Here is a 16,417-nt window from a genome sequence, read left to right as displayed (position 1 = left end):
ATCAAACTCATTTAATTATTGGCGGTGCGTTGCGTTGATAACAATGGTTGGCATAAAAACGGAACAAAAAACAAAAGCACTCCAACCCAAGAAAGAAACTTCCGCAGTCCACACCATTTTTTTTATCTCTCCTTTTATAATCCGCTGACCTCTCAATTCGTTCAGCAAAATCCCATCTCTATCAAATTGCCTTTTATTTCCAACGCCATCATAAAACATTTCTTAGGCCCCAGATTTTTGTTCAACATCATCTCCAGTTCTATATTCATTCTCGCATTTCATCCAACACATGAGAAGCAACCCATGACTCAGAGCATCAAGTACTGGCTATCGGAGCATCCAACAATCGTAAACTTCCGATGGAGCACCACCCAATCATGGGGCTCCACGTGGTCCTTCCTCTTCACCGCCATCCCCGCCTACATCGCCGTCGCCACCACCCTCCACCTCATCCTCACCGTCTTCCGCCGCCGACGCCCCGTCCCACTCGGCATAATCCCAGCCGTGCATAGCCTCGGCATGGCCCTAATCTCCGCCGTCATCTTCGCTGGCATCCTGGTCTCCGCCGCTGCCGAGATTCGCGACACCCGCTGGTTATGGCGGCGCACCAAGACCACCCCATTCCAGTGGTTCCTCTGCTTCCCGCTCGGGACCCGCCCTTCGGGTCGCGTCTTCTTCTGGTCCTACGTCTTCTACCTCTCTCGGTTCCTCCATCTGTTCCGCACGTTCTTCACCGTCCTAGGCCGCCGTAGGCTGACCTTCTTCCACCTCTTCAACCAGTCGATCCTCATCTTCATGTCGTTCCTCTGGCTCGAGTTCTCTCAGTCGTTTCAGGTCCTGGCCATACTCTCCACCACTCTGCTTTACTCAGTGGTCTACGGGTACCGGTTCTGGACTGCAATCGGGTTACCCGGCGCCTGTTTCCCTTTCGTGGTGAATTGCCAGGTGGTGTTGCTTGGCTGCAACTTGGTTTGCCATGTTGGGGTGCTTTCGCTGCACATTTTGAAAGGCGGGTGCAATGGGATGGGAGCCTGGGTGTGCAATTCGGTGCTCAACGGCGCCATTCTTTTGCTCTTTTTGAAGTTCTACGTGAAGATGTATTTGACAAATTCAAATGTGGGTAAAGTGGAGAGTTTGGGCACGCATTTGGGTTCTGGTTCGGAGTCAAACCCTAAGCATGAGCGTGAGGTTGTCATTGTTAAGGAAAAACGTTGTTAATTTGTTAGTCAATCTTTAGAGCCGAGGAGGTTCTGCCTTTGAGAATTTTCTTTACATTTTGTTTGTATTTTATTAAACACAATATATTAGGTGGAAATGCGATTCCTTGTGAATATGATAATATGTACAAGTGTATATAATATATCTTTGTCCCTCAATAAAAGTAAATGTTCAAAGAAGAAGACTCTATTCTTGGATTCTTGAAACTTCCATTTGAAATTGAATAGTCAATCAAATGAAATGAGGGAGGAGAAGAAAACTTAGAATTATAGGAATGGGAATTTGGTACTTTGTCCATTCTGCAAGAAAAGTTCTGTTGTTGAGTTTTGGATTGACCATTGATCGACGACATGCCGTCACTGATATGATATTCTGGTCTCTTTATTTTTGCTCTTTAAAACTAATATGGTAAACCAAAACGTGACATCCTGTAATGCAAAAATATTGTTATCATAATATCAGGCACAATTTTGGTGAAATAATTGGGCCCAAAAAAAGGAGGACAAACAGAAACACACCTGTCCCAAAACAAAAGTGTTCTAGCTCCACCAACTTCAATAATAAAGGCCCAACACAAAGAGGACGAGAAGAGAAAAGAAAAGAAACCGGGAGATCTCCTTAACTCGTACTTTGATTACCTCTATCAATCTTCATCAACATCGTCATGCATCAATCGCCTCCATTGGCTACTTCTTGTTCTCCTTCATTGCCATGATTATATTTTTCCCATTTTAAGCGGCATGTATTTGTATAAATTTAGTATGTTTACTTATAAGGAATGAGTATTGAATGATTCTAATTCCTGATTTTCAATGTGTTTTGTCATTCGTTAAGAAGAGGGAGAGGAGAGTATTATATTAGGTTTTCTCAAGATTCTCTCCTACGTCAATTGAACCCAAATGCACTTTGAGGGATGTGAGAATTTGACTCACTTTTCCACTATAGTTCCAGTGCCACCCAATGTGCTAATTAGCATTGTATAAAAATATACAAACTTGTATTTGGGAGCTTACTATATGTTTTTGCTAGATATTTTAAGGGCTTGGACATTATTAATTATTTGTTTGATCTCAAATTTGAACCATCTCGCCATTGTAATAGAAAATTCATTTGAAGATAAATATCTTTGGTAATTGCTTTAACCATCTTTAGCCAGTCCAAGTGTAGTTTAGGCCACGATGGGCTTCAACTTTACAATTTTATCCACCAGGCTGCTCAACTCAGCGATGCGGCCCACTTACCCGTCAATCTTCCGTCACACTCCGTTCACCAACATCAACACCCCAGAATTGGAGTAGAAGTAGTGCAAACTAAGATTGGTTTATTTATCTATTTAATTCTTATTAGTTTTAATAATATAATGATTAGAGGTGTAACCCAACCTAATTATATCCAACAAATTTTAAGAGTGCTTTTTTGTTTTGGCAACAACAGCCAACTTTTATTAGGTTTGACTCGTTCTCTAGAACAAATCATGTATGTGCTGCACTTATTTGCCGTGTGATAATACTTCCATATTCGCACTTTTGCTCAGCTTTGCCTATTTATGATAATTTTTGCATTGGCTATATATGAAGGAATGCAATCCAATATTTATAAATGGCTTTTTATTATTTTTGGCAATCATTTTTTTTGTGTACATGAAGGCACCAATCTCTTGTATATAAATCCCTTATTAATATTATTTTTAGCATTTATTCGAAACGCTGATCTTTTATTGCCTTCTACCCAACAACAACAACACAAACGTACTCTTCGTTCTCGGAGCAAAAACTTCTCTCTAAATCTACATTGGCATGAGGTAACAACATTATTTTGTTGTCTGCAGATTTAAGGTTATGGTTGTTGTCGTTCTTGTTACAATTGCGTCTCTGGAAATCGTCTTTACGTTTGTCGTATTTTTTTTTTCCTTCGTGATTATATGATTGAAACTGAAACATCAAAATCTCAGGGAGGCATCTGATCTACCTCCCTGGATAACCAGAATGGCATCCATGTCTCAAAAGGAAAACCAACATTCTTGATCACGTCAATCATAATTCGTTCATGTGCAAATGTGGGGTTAGGCCAATTGGCGGAAGCAGTGTGCCCTTCCTATTGCACCCGAGTTCGAAACCTCTCCACGACTAGTTTAGAATATCTCATAATTCGTTCATGTACATGTTTATTATTGTGTTTCTTTTTTCATGTTTATTTAAGGGAAATGTGAAGTAAATTCTTTTTCTTAAAGACATATTTTGGTAATATTGCAGCTGCATTGAGGGAGGTTTTTCCTGGAACGAGATGGATGTTTGCAGTCCCTTGAAACCTGATAGTAAACTGAAGCACAGGCCCTTAACTCCACTTAGAGTTGTGAGGGGTGTGATATGTTTAGTAGTGTTTCTTTCTACTGCTTTCATGATTCTTGTGTGCTTTGCGCCTATCATTGCTGTAATTTTGCGCCTGTTGAGCATACATTGCAGCAGAAAAGCAATATCCCTCCTCTTTGGTATTTGGCTGGCCTTGTGGCCCTTCCTATTTGAAAAGATCAATGGGACCAAAGTGGTTTTTACTGGTGACACAGTGCCCCCGAAAGAACGCACTCTGCTCATTGCCAATCATAAAACTGAGGTTGATTGGATGTACTTGTGGGATCTTGCATTGCGAAAAGGGTCCCTCGGCCACATCAAATATGTCCTCAAGAGCAGCCTCATGAAGCTGCCTGTCTTCGGTTGGGGCTTTCATGTTTTGGAGTTTATCCCTTTGAAGAGGAAGTGGGAAGTTGATGAACCAGTTATGCGCAAATTGCTTTCGTCCTTTGCTGATCCTGCAGACCCTCTGTGGCTCGCCATTTTTCCTGAAGGAACTGATTATAAGTACTGCTTATTAGCCCCCCCCTCTGCCTTTCTTATCAATCTGTGTGCATGTATTTTCAGATTATTATATTGAATTTATCATATTCGAGATTATTTGACCTCCAGTGCTTCTTTTTCTAACTTCAGCAAAAGAAAATCCATATTGTTTGAACTTAGACTGTTAGTTTCACAATTTTGACAGTTGACAATGAGTTCGAGAATCCTTTCTCATGTTTATGTTCTGCAATGAGATTTTTTTAGAATCCTATTCTCTGAAACCCACAGTATTGCCTAATTTTGCTGGACTTCTCTGCACTGAGTTACCTTTGGACCCCATTTCTACATTCACCAGTCACCTTTCTAATATTGGTTTCATCTCATACTGTCATAAGGCATATTTCCAACTTGCAAATTTTTATGGTGCATTCAGAATATTCTTCGTTATTCATTTTAAGAGAATAATGTATGTAGATATTTAGTTGTTTTGTTTTTTACCCCCTTGTTTTGTATACAGTGAAGAAAAATGCAAAAAGAGTCAGATATTTGCTGCTGAAACTGGACTTCCTGTACTGTCACATGTCCTGCTTCCAAGAACGAAAGGTTTTTGTGCTTGCTTGGAAGCTCTAAGAAGTTCTTTGGATGCAGGTTATTTACACAAGACTTCCACTCTCTTATTGGTATTCTGGAAATTATGTGTTTGTAACCCCATTTTCTCTCTCTCTCCAATTTATCTTGTCTTAACATTCCATTCCTGTTATATTTATATGTGCCTTCATATTCCAAAATGTGGTGCAGTTTATGACTTGACAATCGCATACAAGAATCAATGCCCTTCATTTATGGACAATGCGTTTGGCGTGGATCCTTCAGAAGTTCACATTCATGTTCGCCGTATCCCTATCGAAGACATCCCAGAGTCTATCGCGGATGCAGCTTCTTGGTTAACGGATACATTCCAGCTCAAGGACAACTTACTTTCTGATTTCAATACTCAAGGCCATTTCCCTAGTGAAGGAGGAGGAGGAGGAGGAGGAGGAGGAGGCGAAGAGGAACTGTCCACATTGAAGTGCTTGGTAAATTTTATGTTGGTAGTTGTTTTGACTGTCGTGCTCGTTTACCTTACCATTTTTTCAACCGTCTGGTTTAAAATATACATCGGTTTATCATGTGCATACCTTGCTACAGCTACTTATTTTGAAATCCAACCGATGCCAATTTTAGACTTTGTTAAAGCAACTTGTGTTTGCAATAGACCAAGAAGTGAATAGAAAACAGCACATTTTTGAAGTGTTTTGCGAATGTTTCATTATTCCTATATTTGTTGCACCTGTGTGTTTGCCACCAAATTGAAACAGAGCTTCACATTGAGCTCTTTTAGCCGTCAATGGTTATGGCTTGAAGCTTCATTTGCAGCCCATAATTAACCCTAGCAGCAGCATCACAGTTTCACTTTACAAAAAGAAGACTTCTAATAACTAGTCTTCAGTGACAAATTTTCAAACATCTCAGCCTTGAATCTTATGTTGCTGTAATGAGGTTCAAAGTGTGATCTGTCATGAGATCAACAGAAAATCAAACAAATGAGAGGTCGGGGGTTGGTTCTGATCAACTTTATGCAAAAGACAATGCAGGTGTTAAAAAGTAGTCGTTGAGATTAATTGCGTGAAGCAATGGGTAGGAGGAATCTTGTCAACCTTTTTGTGTGAGCAGCTTTCTTTGTCTTTCTAACTTTCTGGTGGATTGCTACTTGTATGCATGTACATACAGAACACAAATTATGTCAAGAAATAAATAGGGATGCAAATTGGAACCATCCTGACATTAACAACCAGACATGTGAAGCCAAGGCTTTAATTGGTATTGGGTGGAGCAAGCTAGTCCGCGAAATGTCACACTACCCAATCCATTCCAAGGCACCAAACATAAATAAGTACAAGATTAAAGCGACGCGGCTACTTTCCATATTTAATTTTCGAAAGCAACATATCCATTTGAAGTTTAGACATGTAACGGGGCCTGCTTGATTGTTGTTAGTTTGTCAAGATTATTGCTGGTAGGTAGCTTAACGCTGTAGGAAAAGCTGGTTTAATTGGCCAACCGTTTGGGTCCTTCTTACCTCTCTTTCCTTTTTTACGCACATGATCTCATTAGCATTATTCAAAAGGAAAAGGAAAAAAAAAAGATTCAATCCGAAAGGCCAACCAACCATTCCCTTTGTGCTGCCGAATATGATTATGTGAGAGAAACAAGAAATAAGTTATTGTTAACATCATTTAATTAACTTTGTATTAGCAAATCCTTACATAAGAATCATTGGCTTGGAAAAGAAAGGACATGAAACACTACAAACATTCATTCAAAGGAAAATTAATTACAAGTGAAAGATTGTGTTTATTTAACCAAATCACCACGCCAAAATGTGTAAAAAGATTGTGGCATTTTATTATGAAATTAACAAGCCTAAGAACGTGTGAGAGTCAACTGAGGGACTGAGAGTGGGAGTGGGAGGTCGTGCGATTGATGATGTTTGCCACGTTGCTGTTTTATGTGATGTGATCTTGTCGAGGGACAGTCCTTGTCACGTGACTCGATACTCCAACCTACCCGCCACGTCACGTGCCACACCAATATTTTATCATCCCTTACCCAAATTAACAAGAAAAAATAAATTACGCAATGCTTTCCCCCACAGTAATTATAATTAATTACCATTCGCATAGCATAAGTAAGATGAGGTGAAGTTGCACACTCAGCTCAGAAATAAATCTACACCCTCGACTTCCCTCATAAAACTGGAAAGAAAGTGGTGCGAAAGATGGCCCGTCTTTAACTTGATGACGTGGCGGCCACCCATTGCTGCATTCCGCAAATACAGGAAATGCTTGCGCGCACCGGAAAACACCCCCACTATCTTATGCTCGTCACGGAAAGAGAGGAACGAAATTATAATGACAAAATTTCAGCTCTGGCAAATATAAATACCAATCGCCAAGCAAAAGCTTTGAGCATAAAAAATCAAATTAAGTTTATAACTTCAGCACCCAGTCTTGGCTTGTTTTCCAGTTATGGCCATGTTCACCTCCAAGCTTAAGCTCTCTCTTCTTCTTTTTCTCTTTTCATTAGGTACCGTAATTGCCTCTTAATCAACTACTTACACTAATTATATTGATTAACGTAATCTAAACTTGTTTTGTTTGTTTTTGGGTTAATGTTGTTACTCTTCTTGTCAATCCAGCTGCAGGCAATGTGGTCTACGCAACCATTTTCACGCTCCAGAACCGTTGCACCTACACAGTCTGGCCCGGCACACTCTCCGGAAACGGCGCCGCAGTTCTCGGCGACGGCGGTTTCGCCTTGGCTCCGGATTCGTCCGTCCAGCTCACGGCCCCTCGGGGATGGTCCGGCAGGTTCTGGGCCCGAACCGGCTGCAACTTCGACGACTCGGGAAACGGCAAATGCCTCACCGGCGACTGCGGCTCGCTAAAATGCGTCGGGGGAGGCGCACCCCCAGTGACCTTGGCGGAATTCACGATAGGTTCGACCCCGGGTGACAAGGATTTCTATGACGTCAGCTTGGTGGACGGTTACAATGTGGCCATGGGGCTGCGGGCAAACGGAGGAACCGGCGACTGCCAGTACGCGGGATGCGTGGCCGACTTGAATGGCAACTGCCCACCGGAGCTTCGGGTGACGGATTCGGGTAAGGTGGTGGCGTGCAGGAGCGCGTGCGCGGCGTTTAACGCGCCGGAGTTTTGCTGCACCGGGGACCACGCGACGCCTCAGACCTGTTCCCCAACTCAGTACTCGGTGATGTTCAAGACTGCATGCCCCACAGCGTATAGTTACGCTTATGATGACGCTTCCAGCACTTGTACCTGTGCCGGGTCGGACTACTTGATTACGTTTTGCCCAACCGGGTCATCATAAGCTAGTTGGGTTGAGTAATTATCCATTGCATTGGTATAAATTCTTAGATAGGGCATGGAATGGAAGGTCCTTATTGGTTATATTAATTAATTGATATGATTTTATTGGTTTAAGATAATTATTATTATTAAGGTTTTGTTAATTAGCAGTTGGATTTGAAATAATAGATTCTTGTTGTTGTAACTCGTAATTAGTTTAATAGGTTCTGGCTGGATCGGATTGGTGAGTGAATTAATTAACAAATGGTTAATTTAATATGAGAATAATAAGTTGGCTAATTGTGGTGGTCGCATCGCATGCATGGGATGGGATGGGAAGGCAATTCCTAGTTAATTTGGAAGAATCTTGGCACCTCCAGTCCTCCACCAACCAAACAAGCAATGGTAATGATGTTGATTGATAACCATAATCTGTTTATTTTATTTGCATATCCTTGATTTGCTTATCTTAAATTCTTAATTGCAAAGCCTACGCAAACGTGTGTGTGAAATCTTTGCATGTCTTTTTTCTCACTTTCTTCTCCAACCATACCACGCATACAAGTAATTAAAACGACGGCGTATTTACTAACTTTTCTTGGAAACTAACTAAAAACAACTCTAAAGATAAGAACACAATAAACCAAGAAATACAAGGCTTTTTTTTCTCTTTCAAATTTCAAGGCCTTCGGCCTAACAAACAAAACAACTGTGCAAGCAACTTAACAAGACTCTTCCTCTTTTTTTTTTTTCTTTTTTTTTTTCTTTTTCTACTCACCTTGCATTTCCTGCATTTCCAATTTTCTCTACAAGCGGCTTTCATCTTTGAAAGCCACAACTCTCGCCTTCCGGCCCAACTTTTTTTTAATGATTATTGGGCCCTGCAGAAGGAAAACCTACATCTAAGACACAGCATTAAATGCCACCTTTTCCTAAAATGAAACCCTAAAAAATTACAAGAAAAAAACAAAAAATCAAAAGTAAATACTAGAGCTGCCTATTTTTTACAGACGCCCCTTTTGAGGAACTATTACTTGAAAACAAACTATATATGCGGCTAATCCATGATGTTTTCATCTCACTAGACCCTGTGCATTGACCTTCTGCTTCATCCTTACTACTGAACAGGGTTTGGTCCGAGCAATCCAGTGAAGCTCCGCATGCTGAATTATATGACTGACAAGCCGAATAGCATACGCGGAGCCTGTTGTCCCCATCCTTGTCACACTTTTGAATTGAGATCTGGCATTACATGGTCATATTCTTAGTCAAAGCAGATAAACATAACAAATGTTTCTTGACAAAGGGAGAAGAAAACGTTGTATTGTGGAGTGAGAGGAAACTTACCCAGCAAGCCAGCTGCTTCGCAGTCATATCACAGTAGCTGGTGCCAAAGATGCTAAAAAGTTTCCTAGCACCCCCAGGAAACAAACGATGGTAGTTGGGCATGACCACTACATCCTCTAGCTGCTGCAATATACTTGGTTCACTGGGTGCACAATGCTGACCAGCACCAGAGTTGACATTCTCCAGCACATCTTTACAAACTTTAAGACTAGATTGCAGCAGGGTGCTGTTCTGGCAAGAGTAGCCTGCATAGTCAGAGCATCGGAATTCACAGACTCCATCATCACAGACACCACCATGAAGGCTGCATTGCTCATCACAAACAGCTGCATGACATATACATGCAAGAGCAACGTTATCAGAGAACAGCAAATTGCATAATATTAGCAGCCATGGTACACAAGCCTTGACACGGTGTGCAGTATTAAACAGGGAAAAAAAAAAAAGAGTAAAAAAACAAAACGAATTACCAGTGGAGCAGTCAATGCCTGTGTATCCATTTCCACATTCACAGAGCCCATTAGAAAGGCAATTTCCACGTCCACTACAGTTGCTTGGGCAGGTGCCTGCAAAGATCATAAATTCAAAACCTCTTAACTTCGTATAATGTTGCATCTCGTGTGCTGATTATAAAGAAGGGCAAAGAGGAAATTAGGAGCTCACGTTTACTACAATCGGAACCATGAAACCCTAGAAAACAGTGGCACCGTCCTTCAACACAATCTCCATTGAAATTACATGATTTTGGACATTGCCCAGTCCCAGGAACTAGGCTTGTACTACAGAGTTCATGGTACGACGGGCATAGCAATTCACCTAAAAGAAGGAACATTTTTCAAATTTTAATCAATGTTGAAATACACATAACAAGATTAAGAAGAAAAAACAATCGATAGAACAGCATGATTACCATTAAATCCTGGGAACTGAAGTGGTCCACCAGCTTCAGGACATACTTTCCACATGCCATCCACAGCAACCTGAAAATAAATAAACAATTAAAAAAGTGATAAAAGAAAAGATGAAGCATGTTCAAATATAAAGATGCTGCTCGTCAATTTATGGTTGATAAGTTCACCATGACACCCATGTGCACCTGATAAACTACAGCAGATGAAAAGAACGCGACCACTGAAATAGCATACCTCTAACAAATTATTAACACATCTGTGCTGATAGCATCCATTTCCTTGGGTCATAGAACCCCGTACAAACCCAGTACGTACCAAGGATGAAGCCATACACCTAAAAGTGACAAAGAAGAATAATCATTAGCAAGATGTGGCTATTTTTAACTGCAACCAACATGTCCACGGAAAAGAAATTTTCCTAGTGTAAATCTCACCTAGAGTTACTTCCTCGTACTTCACCCAACATTCTGTCAGGTGGTCGTGCACTGTTAGTGTCAGTACATGATCCATCAGAGTAAGCAACGAAATAGGTGCAATAATCAGCCAGTGAGGACTGCCCACCTGCAATGGTCATAAGATAACATAATTCACATCAAGTCTCAAACCAACTATTAAGGTTTATAGATATTTTAATACCCAAAACAATGGGATGTAGATTAACAACTTCAAATATAATGCAATAGATTACAAATGCAAAAACACCACACCTTTGTTAGCCTGTGGGAAATAGCGTGCCCACTGGGGTAGGTCTCCACTGTAACTTACAATTGGACAGTAACCCTCTGCTTCTCTGTTGTATGTACATCCTGACAATTGTGTTGTGTTGCAATGATATGCCCCCTTCCAGAGATTGCAAGGGGAGGTAACAAACTCAGTTCCTTGGTTGCGGCCCCAATCAAGATGGTCCGCCATACTATAATTAGCCTGGTACCATCCACTATCTTCTAATAACGCCAGTGTCATTTTTGAAACCACGGATCTTGTGTCCACTGAACCCGTCATAATTTCATTCATTAGAAGTCTTTTTTCCCAGTGTGACCCTGAAAGTAATTAGATGTACAATCATTATTACACTTCTAAACACTATGACAACTCTGTTGGTATCACTCGGGAAAAAACACATCTGGTACAGTTCTTACTATTTATCAACTCTTATTTTTTGTTTTGGCATTTTACACTACCCTGAATATTGTTCCTCATGTTATATAAAAAGTCTTCCATAAAATCGTGCCAAGCACAGCATAGCATATGAATGTATGCATTTAATTTATGCACGATTACACACAGAAACATTTAAAGTAAAAAACCTGATGTGCCGCGTCCTCCCCCATCTTCAAGCTCTAAACCAGTGAAATTCTCAGAGAATGCCTGCCAGAAGATTAGTCTTGGACCATTATTTTCTATGAAATTCTTCAACCATTTTTTTGGTGCACTGGTTTTAGAATATTAAAAATTAAAGCAACACTATGTCTCAAAATAGTTTTCAACGAAAATGTATAGTTTTCATGAGCAGCACACAATTCCATGCACAACAAAGAGAGTTGAAATTTACCGCATAATGATATCGTGAATGCATGACAACACGTGGAAGCACCACACGGGTCACCATACGTCCAAGCTTTTCATCCATGATTTGTTCTGTAACCTGAAAATTGATAACAAGTAACATTTTGGTGCCAATGAACTTTCCATACCCAAACAACAATGAAGCAGCAGATAGTTTGGACATAGATTTCTCGTGGTTGTGAAGGAGCATTTTGATGCATTAGTAGTAGCCTTTACCTGACTACGCCTTCTTTTCCTCTCATCCCTAAAATGAGCAAAGGCATGGGGATCAAAACCGAGAACATGCATAACCTGGAAAAGATCACACATTCTGATCAGTAAGAAATTACATCCCATGTTTTCTTAATTTCATTACAAGAGAACTGACCTCATGTATGAGAGTAGCAGAAAGTAGAGTTTCTGCTTCTGCTGTCAAATGGCGAGGAGCAACATTTACATGTCCTGCATCCCAAAAAAGGAAAAAAGATACAATCAATTCTGATTTCTATTGCAAGCAAGGCACGACTATTCCAATAGGAAACAGTGCTCAATGAATGAATTACCTGCAATTGCACGACCCCATTGATCACGTTCACAAGCCACTGCCCATGCAAGAGTGTTTCCAGTGGTAGGTCTTGTTGTCACGAGAAGAACCAGGTCTGCTTCAGCAACGCCCTCTGGAAAAAGATCAACATTATGGTTACTCGGATACTTGCGTATGTGGACATGTCAAGAATTGCTACTAAAAACCAGAATCAAGTCACACAGTGACATTGGAAAATAACACCCAATTTGCAATAAAAGATACCTTCAACATATTGACGTGGCAGCTGCACACCTCCATCTTGGCCACATGCTGAATACCCACTCAACCGCAAATTCCCCCTCACAGGTTCAACAGCTAAGGCTCTCTTGAACCAGTCAGCTGTCTGCCCTAGAGCCTGCATTTAAATACATCCGAAAATAAGTTTCATGCATACTTACCCAGCATGAGTAACATAAATATGTATTACTGACAATAAAGTCATCCACCTACGCACATTGACATAGACGAAGTTTGATTAAGCAAAACCCAGAGACATGAAGCAGTGAACGATATACAAAGGTTACATGATGTGCAAAGTGGGAAAAATATGACAGAAGAATAACAAAGTACAATCTAACCTTGCGAAGGCGCTGCCGTTTGTCCTTCCCAGCTATATCATCCAAAGTGCAGTTATACCAGCAGTCACCAGAAATTGGAGGATCACCATGAGGATTGCAAGAAGGAGAACCAAGAACAGAATACGTCACAGGAGGCTCCCCAAGCTGATAGGGAGGGGAATTGCAAGAAAAACGAAGAAATCAATTCCAACATCAGTTATGTATAGTTGTCAACAATGTACACATTCAGAATTTACCAATTTGATGTTAAACCCACCTTAACAATATCACCAACATTTCGACAGTCTCTATCAGGCGAGTGACCAACAGCATCATAATTTAAATATATTCTAATAGGCCGTTTTACATCCTTCTGCTGTACCGAGCACTTGGAAATTCCAAGTAATGCCCTACCTCTTTGGTGAAGGGCTTGTGATATACCAGACCCCTCGTACACCTGGGGGGTAACAGTGTACACTTTGCGACCAGGTCGCCTCCGTTGTTTAAGTATCTGGTCATGGATGCAGGAATGTGAAGCAACACTCTTGGACAACCATTCTGGATCCTGCCCTTGAAGTGTGTTTTCTTGGGATTGTGCATTACTAGTTTCCAACCATATCACTAGCAATATAACCTAAAGCACAACAAAACAAAAGAACCATTAATGTGATGAAAATGTGCAAACTTAAGCCCTTGGTTTTCAACAAACTTACTGTTCACGCACAAGGTGGACAGGAAAAAAAATCAACCATTCTAGAGCAGATCTAACAAACTTAGTCTCATAATAATATGGAAAATCAAATACAAAGTGTCTCAATCCTAATAGCACATCAACGGAGATGCCACGGTTTGGTCCAGCAACCCAAATCTGCTTCAACCTCCAAAAACCATTAATACTAACTATTGGCCAAACCCAACCCACAGATCAGCTGAAATTTATTCCAAAAAAAGGAACAAAAATGTTCCCCCTCAAGCACTAATAAACAGTTTCCAGAAAAGGAAATAAAAAAACTAATTGGAAGCAGAAACAAGCAAGAGGAAATGGCTTAGAAAGTGGAAACATCAAAAGCAATAAATCCATCACGTACTAAAGACAGTTGCTTCCCTTAACCTGAAGCCCTAATCTGCCGTTAGGTTCCCCAGGAAAAAAAAAAAAAAAAAGAATGAGAAACCAGATAACAAACAACTGATTTAGGGTCAGTGCAGTGCCAAAATCCCAAATTTTTCCATCTCTTCCCCAAATTTCTCAGAAACCAAGCATAACAAGAAATTTTTAACTGAAATTTGCAAGAGAAAACAAAACTTAAACCCCAAATTCTTCTACCCAGAAAATAAGTGACAAATAAAAAACTGAGAGAGCTCACCTTGAGGATAGCGACGGCGACTCGTAGCTTAGAACCGAATCTGAGAAAGGTACATGGACGGCACCGTATCATTACCTCCATGAAATGTAGGAAACTCTAATACTAAGGGCATCGATTCCATCAAATCGCCGGCGATTTTCCGATCGGCTTTAAAATCCAGAAAAATCGCTGGCTCTTCTGCATTTCAAATCGCCTCAATAATTTAATCTACAAAAAATATATTTCTCTTATAGAATAGAAATAAATATGAGAAAGACCCCTTGTGCTTCGATTTGAAAGCACCAAACAGAGAGAGATGAGAGTGTAGGTCGTCGGTATTTGAGAACATAAATAAAAAAGAATGCTACTTTCGTAGACTGAATCAAACAAGGAGCTTTAAATGTTTCGTACGGCCACTGAAAGCTTTGTTCTTTCAGAAAGGCGAAAGGCGAAACACGGAATCAGTGACAGTGAAGACGATGAAGAAGAAGAAGAAGGGGATGAAGAGGTCCTTCAAAATCATATGGATTGGGTGGGGTGGGTACAGCTGATGATTTTATTAATCTTTTTGGTTGAGGATTTTTTTTTTTTTCTTTCTTTAGTTTTTTATTATTCTTATTTATAATTATAAAAATCGGAATGGGAAACCGAGCTTCATGTTGAGCAGAATTACGATAAGCCCCATTCAACGTTGCTAATCTCTTTTTCTTTTTCTTTTTTAATGTCTCGAAGGGTCTTTTAATTTATGTCTAAAGTATAATCTAAGGAATTCATATAGATTATTCGTTTTCTATAATGTCAGTGGATCAGGTCATTGACGGTTCAGCACCGCAACATGTGGATTAACCAAGTTTTTAATTAGCAAAAACAAAAATTCATATGCTTCGATTTTTTTTCTGTTTTTTATTATTATTTTATATGATGCATCATTTATTGTTATTTTGACCGTACACATTATATATCACATTTGAGAATTTATTATCTGTAAGCGACTGTACGATAAGACTTTTTCTTCTTTGGCCTATGACTCTATTCTAACGTTGCAAATTATTCAAACCCATTCCTTCTAGTGTTAGGTTAAAATATTAGGAAGAAAAACATGGCAATTTGTCATGGCTTTCACTAATATTTGGTTAGACAATATGGCTTGGCATCCAAATCCTCAACCCTTACGATATGGCCTTTTTTATGTTTGAATTTATTGGTAACCTAATTTGTGTAATCTTAATGGTCATAATTGTTGAATTTAGGGGCCATTGACGTATTAAAGTGTATGGCCAATGTGTTCTATTGTAGATATACAACACCTTATCTGATGATTGTTATCTTTTAAAATAAAATAAAAATGATGATCGGTGCAAACTAATGTATCGAATCTAATATTTATTTTGATCAAGTAGAGACAAATACTACTACATTTATCTACTAGAGAAATAATTAGTTGGTATTTTCTTCCCTTATTTAAACAAATAAATTATGATTATATTGGCTACTCATATTTCTTTAAAAATAAATTGTGATTTTTAAGCATAATTATCCGGATTTGTTCATTAGTGAAAAAGGAAATTACATAATGTAGCTGAGATCCTTATGGGAGTTTCAAGCAAAACATTCTAACATTTCTCTGCAAAACATGAAGCATATTACAGTTCCAGGGAAGAAAATAGTAAATGCCCGACAACACAATAAAATATAGACAAAAAAAAAAACATAATTATTTACGGGCTGAGTAGTTCACCATTATTTCAATTAAAACAATATATTGCCGTTCAGCCGGATTATATTTAAGTGGTAATTATTTTCTTATTTATTTTATGTTTGATGCCATTAATTGCGCACATATGAGCTTGGTTACATAATAATAAGATACTAAAATGGTTTAATATTAATTATGTTCTTAAATTTATCTTAAAATTCCGATTTATTTTGTTTCGGTTTCTTGGCTTTCAAGTTTGAAAGGATATTGCTTCCGTTTTTTTTGGTCGAAATACCCAAAAACATAATTGAACGTACAAAAACAAAAGGAAAAATAATAATTTGCTTGGAAAATGTGGAACTTATTGGCTTTGAAACGTTTAATTTTTTTAAGCCACATTTTTCACAGTGAAAAGAGCCAAAAACAAAATATGAGAGAAGTTTCATGCAAGTTAAGATTAGTTTATCATTCTACT

At 39.3% G+C, this 16,417-nt stretch overlaps 4 protein-coding genes across 5 annotated transcripts; 3 read left to right on the top strand and 1 right to left on the bottom strand.

Moving 5' to 3' along the window:
• Nucleotides 1-88: 88 nt before the first annotated feature.
• LOC117614755 (elongation of fatty acids protein 3-like) lies at nt 89-1,341 on the top strand. Its single transcript, XM_034343654.1, has one exon. The coding sequence runs from the start codon at nt 304-306 to the stop codon at nt 1,216-1,218; it is 915 nt and encodes a 304-aa protein (XP_034199545.1). The 5' UTR covers nt 89-303; the 3' UTR covers nt 1,219-1,341.
• Nucleotides 1,342-2,928: 1,587 nt separating this feature from the next.
• LOC117614580 (probable 1-acyl-sn-glycerol-3-phosphate acyltransferase 4) lies at nt 2,929-5,363 on the top strand. Of its 2 annotated transcripts, XM_034343441.1 has the most exons (5): nt 2,929-3,019; nt 3,170-3,374; nt 3,471-4,073; nt 4,567-4,697; nt 4,848-5,363. In XM_034343441.1, the coding sequence occupies exons 3-5, from the start codon at nt 3,502-3,504 to the stop codon at nt 5,318-5,320; spliced, it is 1,176 nt and encodes a 391-aa protein (XP_034199332.1). In that variant the 5' UTR covers nt 2,929-3,019; nt 3,170-3,374; nt 3,471-3,501; the 3' UTR covers nt 5,321-5,363. The 2 variants fall into 2 exon arrangements, with proteins under 2 accessions (XP_034199332.1, XP_034199331.1); XM_034343440.1 differs by lacking the exon at nt 3,170-3,374 and having other exon boundaries at nt 4,848-5,362.
• Nucleotides 5,364-7,004: 1,641 nt separating this feature from the next.
• Nucleotides 7,005-8,198, top strand: LOC117613857 (pathogenesis-related thaumatin-like protein 3.5). Its single transcript, XM_034342456.1, has 2 exons — nt 7,005-7,175; nt 7,288-8,198. The coding sequence occupies exons 1-2, from the start codon at nt 7,118-7,120 to the stop codon at nt 7,977-7,979; spliced, it is 750 nt and encodes a 249-aa protein (XP_034198347.1). The 5' UTR covers nt 7,005-7,117; the 3' UTR covers nt 7,980-8,198.
• A 398-nt stretch (nt 8,199-8,596) lies between these two features.
• Nucleotides 8,597-14,819, bottom strand: LOC117615094 (leishmanolysin). Its single transcript, XM_034344097.1, has 17 exons — nt 14,268-14,819; nt 13,181-13,537; nt 12,925-13,068; nt 12,569-12,701; nt 12,324-12,437; nt 12,149-12,222; nt 11,998-12,072; nt 11,768-11,860; nt 11,523-11,583; nt 10,923-11,255; nt 10,650-10,776; nt 10,450-10,549; nt 10,215-10,284; nt 9,968-10,120; nt 9,775-9,870; nt 9,305-9,630; nt 8,597-9,199 (listed from the first exon to the last, which is right to left on the bottom strand). The coding sequence occupies exons 1-17, from the start codon at nt 14,346-14,348 to the stop codon at nt 8,945-8,947; spliced, it is 2,592 nt and encodes an 863-aa protein (XP_034199988.1). The 5' UTR covers nt 14,349-14,819; the 3' UTR covers nt 8,597-8,944.
• Between the last annotated feature and the right edge of the window lie 1,598 nt (nt 14,820-16,417).

Source organism: Prunus dulcis, chromosome 1 (genome assembly GCF_902201215.1).
Source record: "Prunus dulcis chromosome 1, ALMONDv2, whole genome shotgun sequence".
NCBI lineage: Eukaryota > Viridiplantae > Streptophyta > Magnoliopsida > Rosales > Rosaceae > Prunus > Prunus dulcis.
This window is presented reverse-complemented; position numbering and strand designations above follow the sequence as displayed.

Bases quoted from the DNA above. Each gene is read 5' to 3' on its own strand.
- LOC117614755 (XM_034343654.1), top strand. From the start codon at position 304: ATGACTCAGAGCATCAAGTACTGGCTATCGGAGCATCCAACAATCGTA.
- LOC117613857 (XM_034342456.1), top strand. From the start codon at position 7,118: ATGGCCATGTTCACCTCCAAGCTTAAGCTCTCTCTTCTTCTTTTTCTC. The intron at 7,176-7,287 runs GTACCGTAATTG...TTGTCAATCCAG, and splicing joins TCTTTTTCTCTTTTCATTAG to CTGCAGGCAATGTGGTCTAC.
- LOC117614580 (XM_034343440.1), top strand. The intron at 4,074-4,566 runs GTACTGCTTATT...TTTTGTATACAG, and splicing joins CCTGAAGGAACTGATTATAA to TGAAGAAAAATGCAAAAAGA. The intron at 4,698-4,847 runs GTTATTTACACA...AATGTGGTGCAG, and splicing joins AAGAAGTTCTTTGGATGCAG to TTTATGACTTGACAATCGCA.
- LOC117615094 (XM_034344097.1), bottom strand. From the start codon at position 14,348: ATGGAGGTAATGATACGGTGCCGTCCATGTACCTTTCTCAGATTCGGT. The intron at 11,861-11,997 runs GTAAAGGCTACT...ATCAATTTTCAG, and splicing joins GGAAAAGAAGGCGTAGTCAG to GTTACAGAACAAATCATGGA. The intron at 11,584-11,767 runs GTAAATTTCAAC...ATCTTCTGGCAG, and splicing joins ATTCACGATATCATTATGCG to GCATTCTCTGAGAATTTCAC.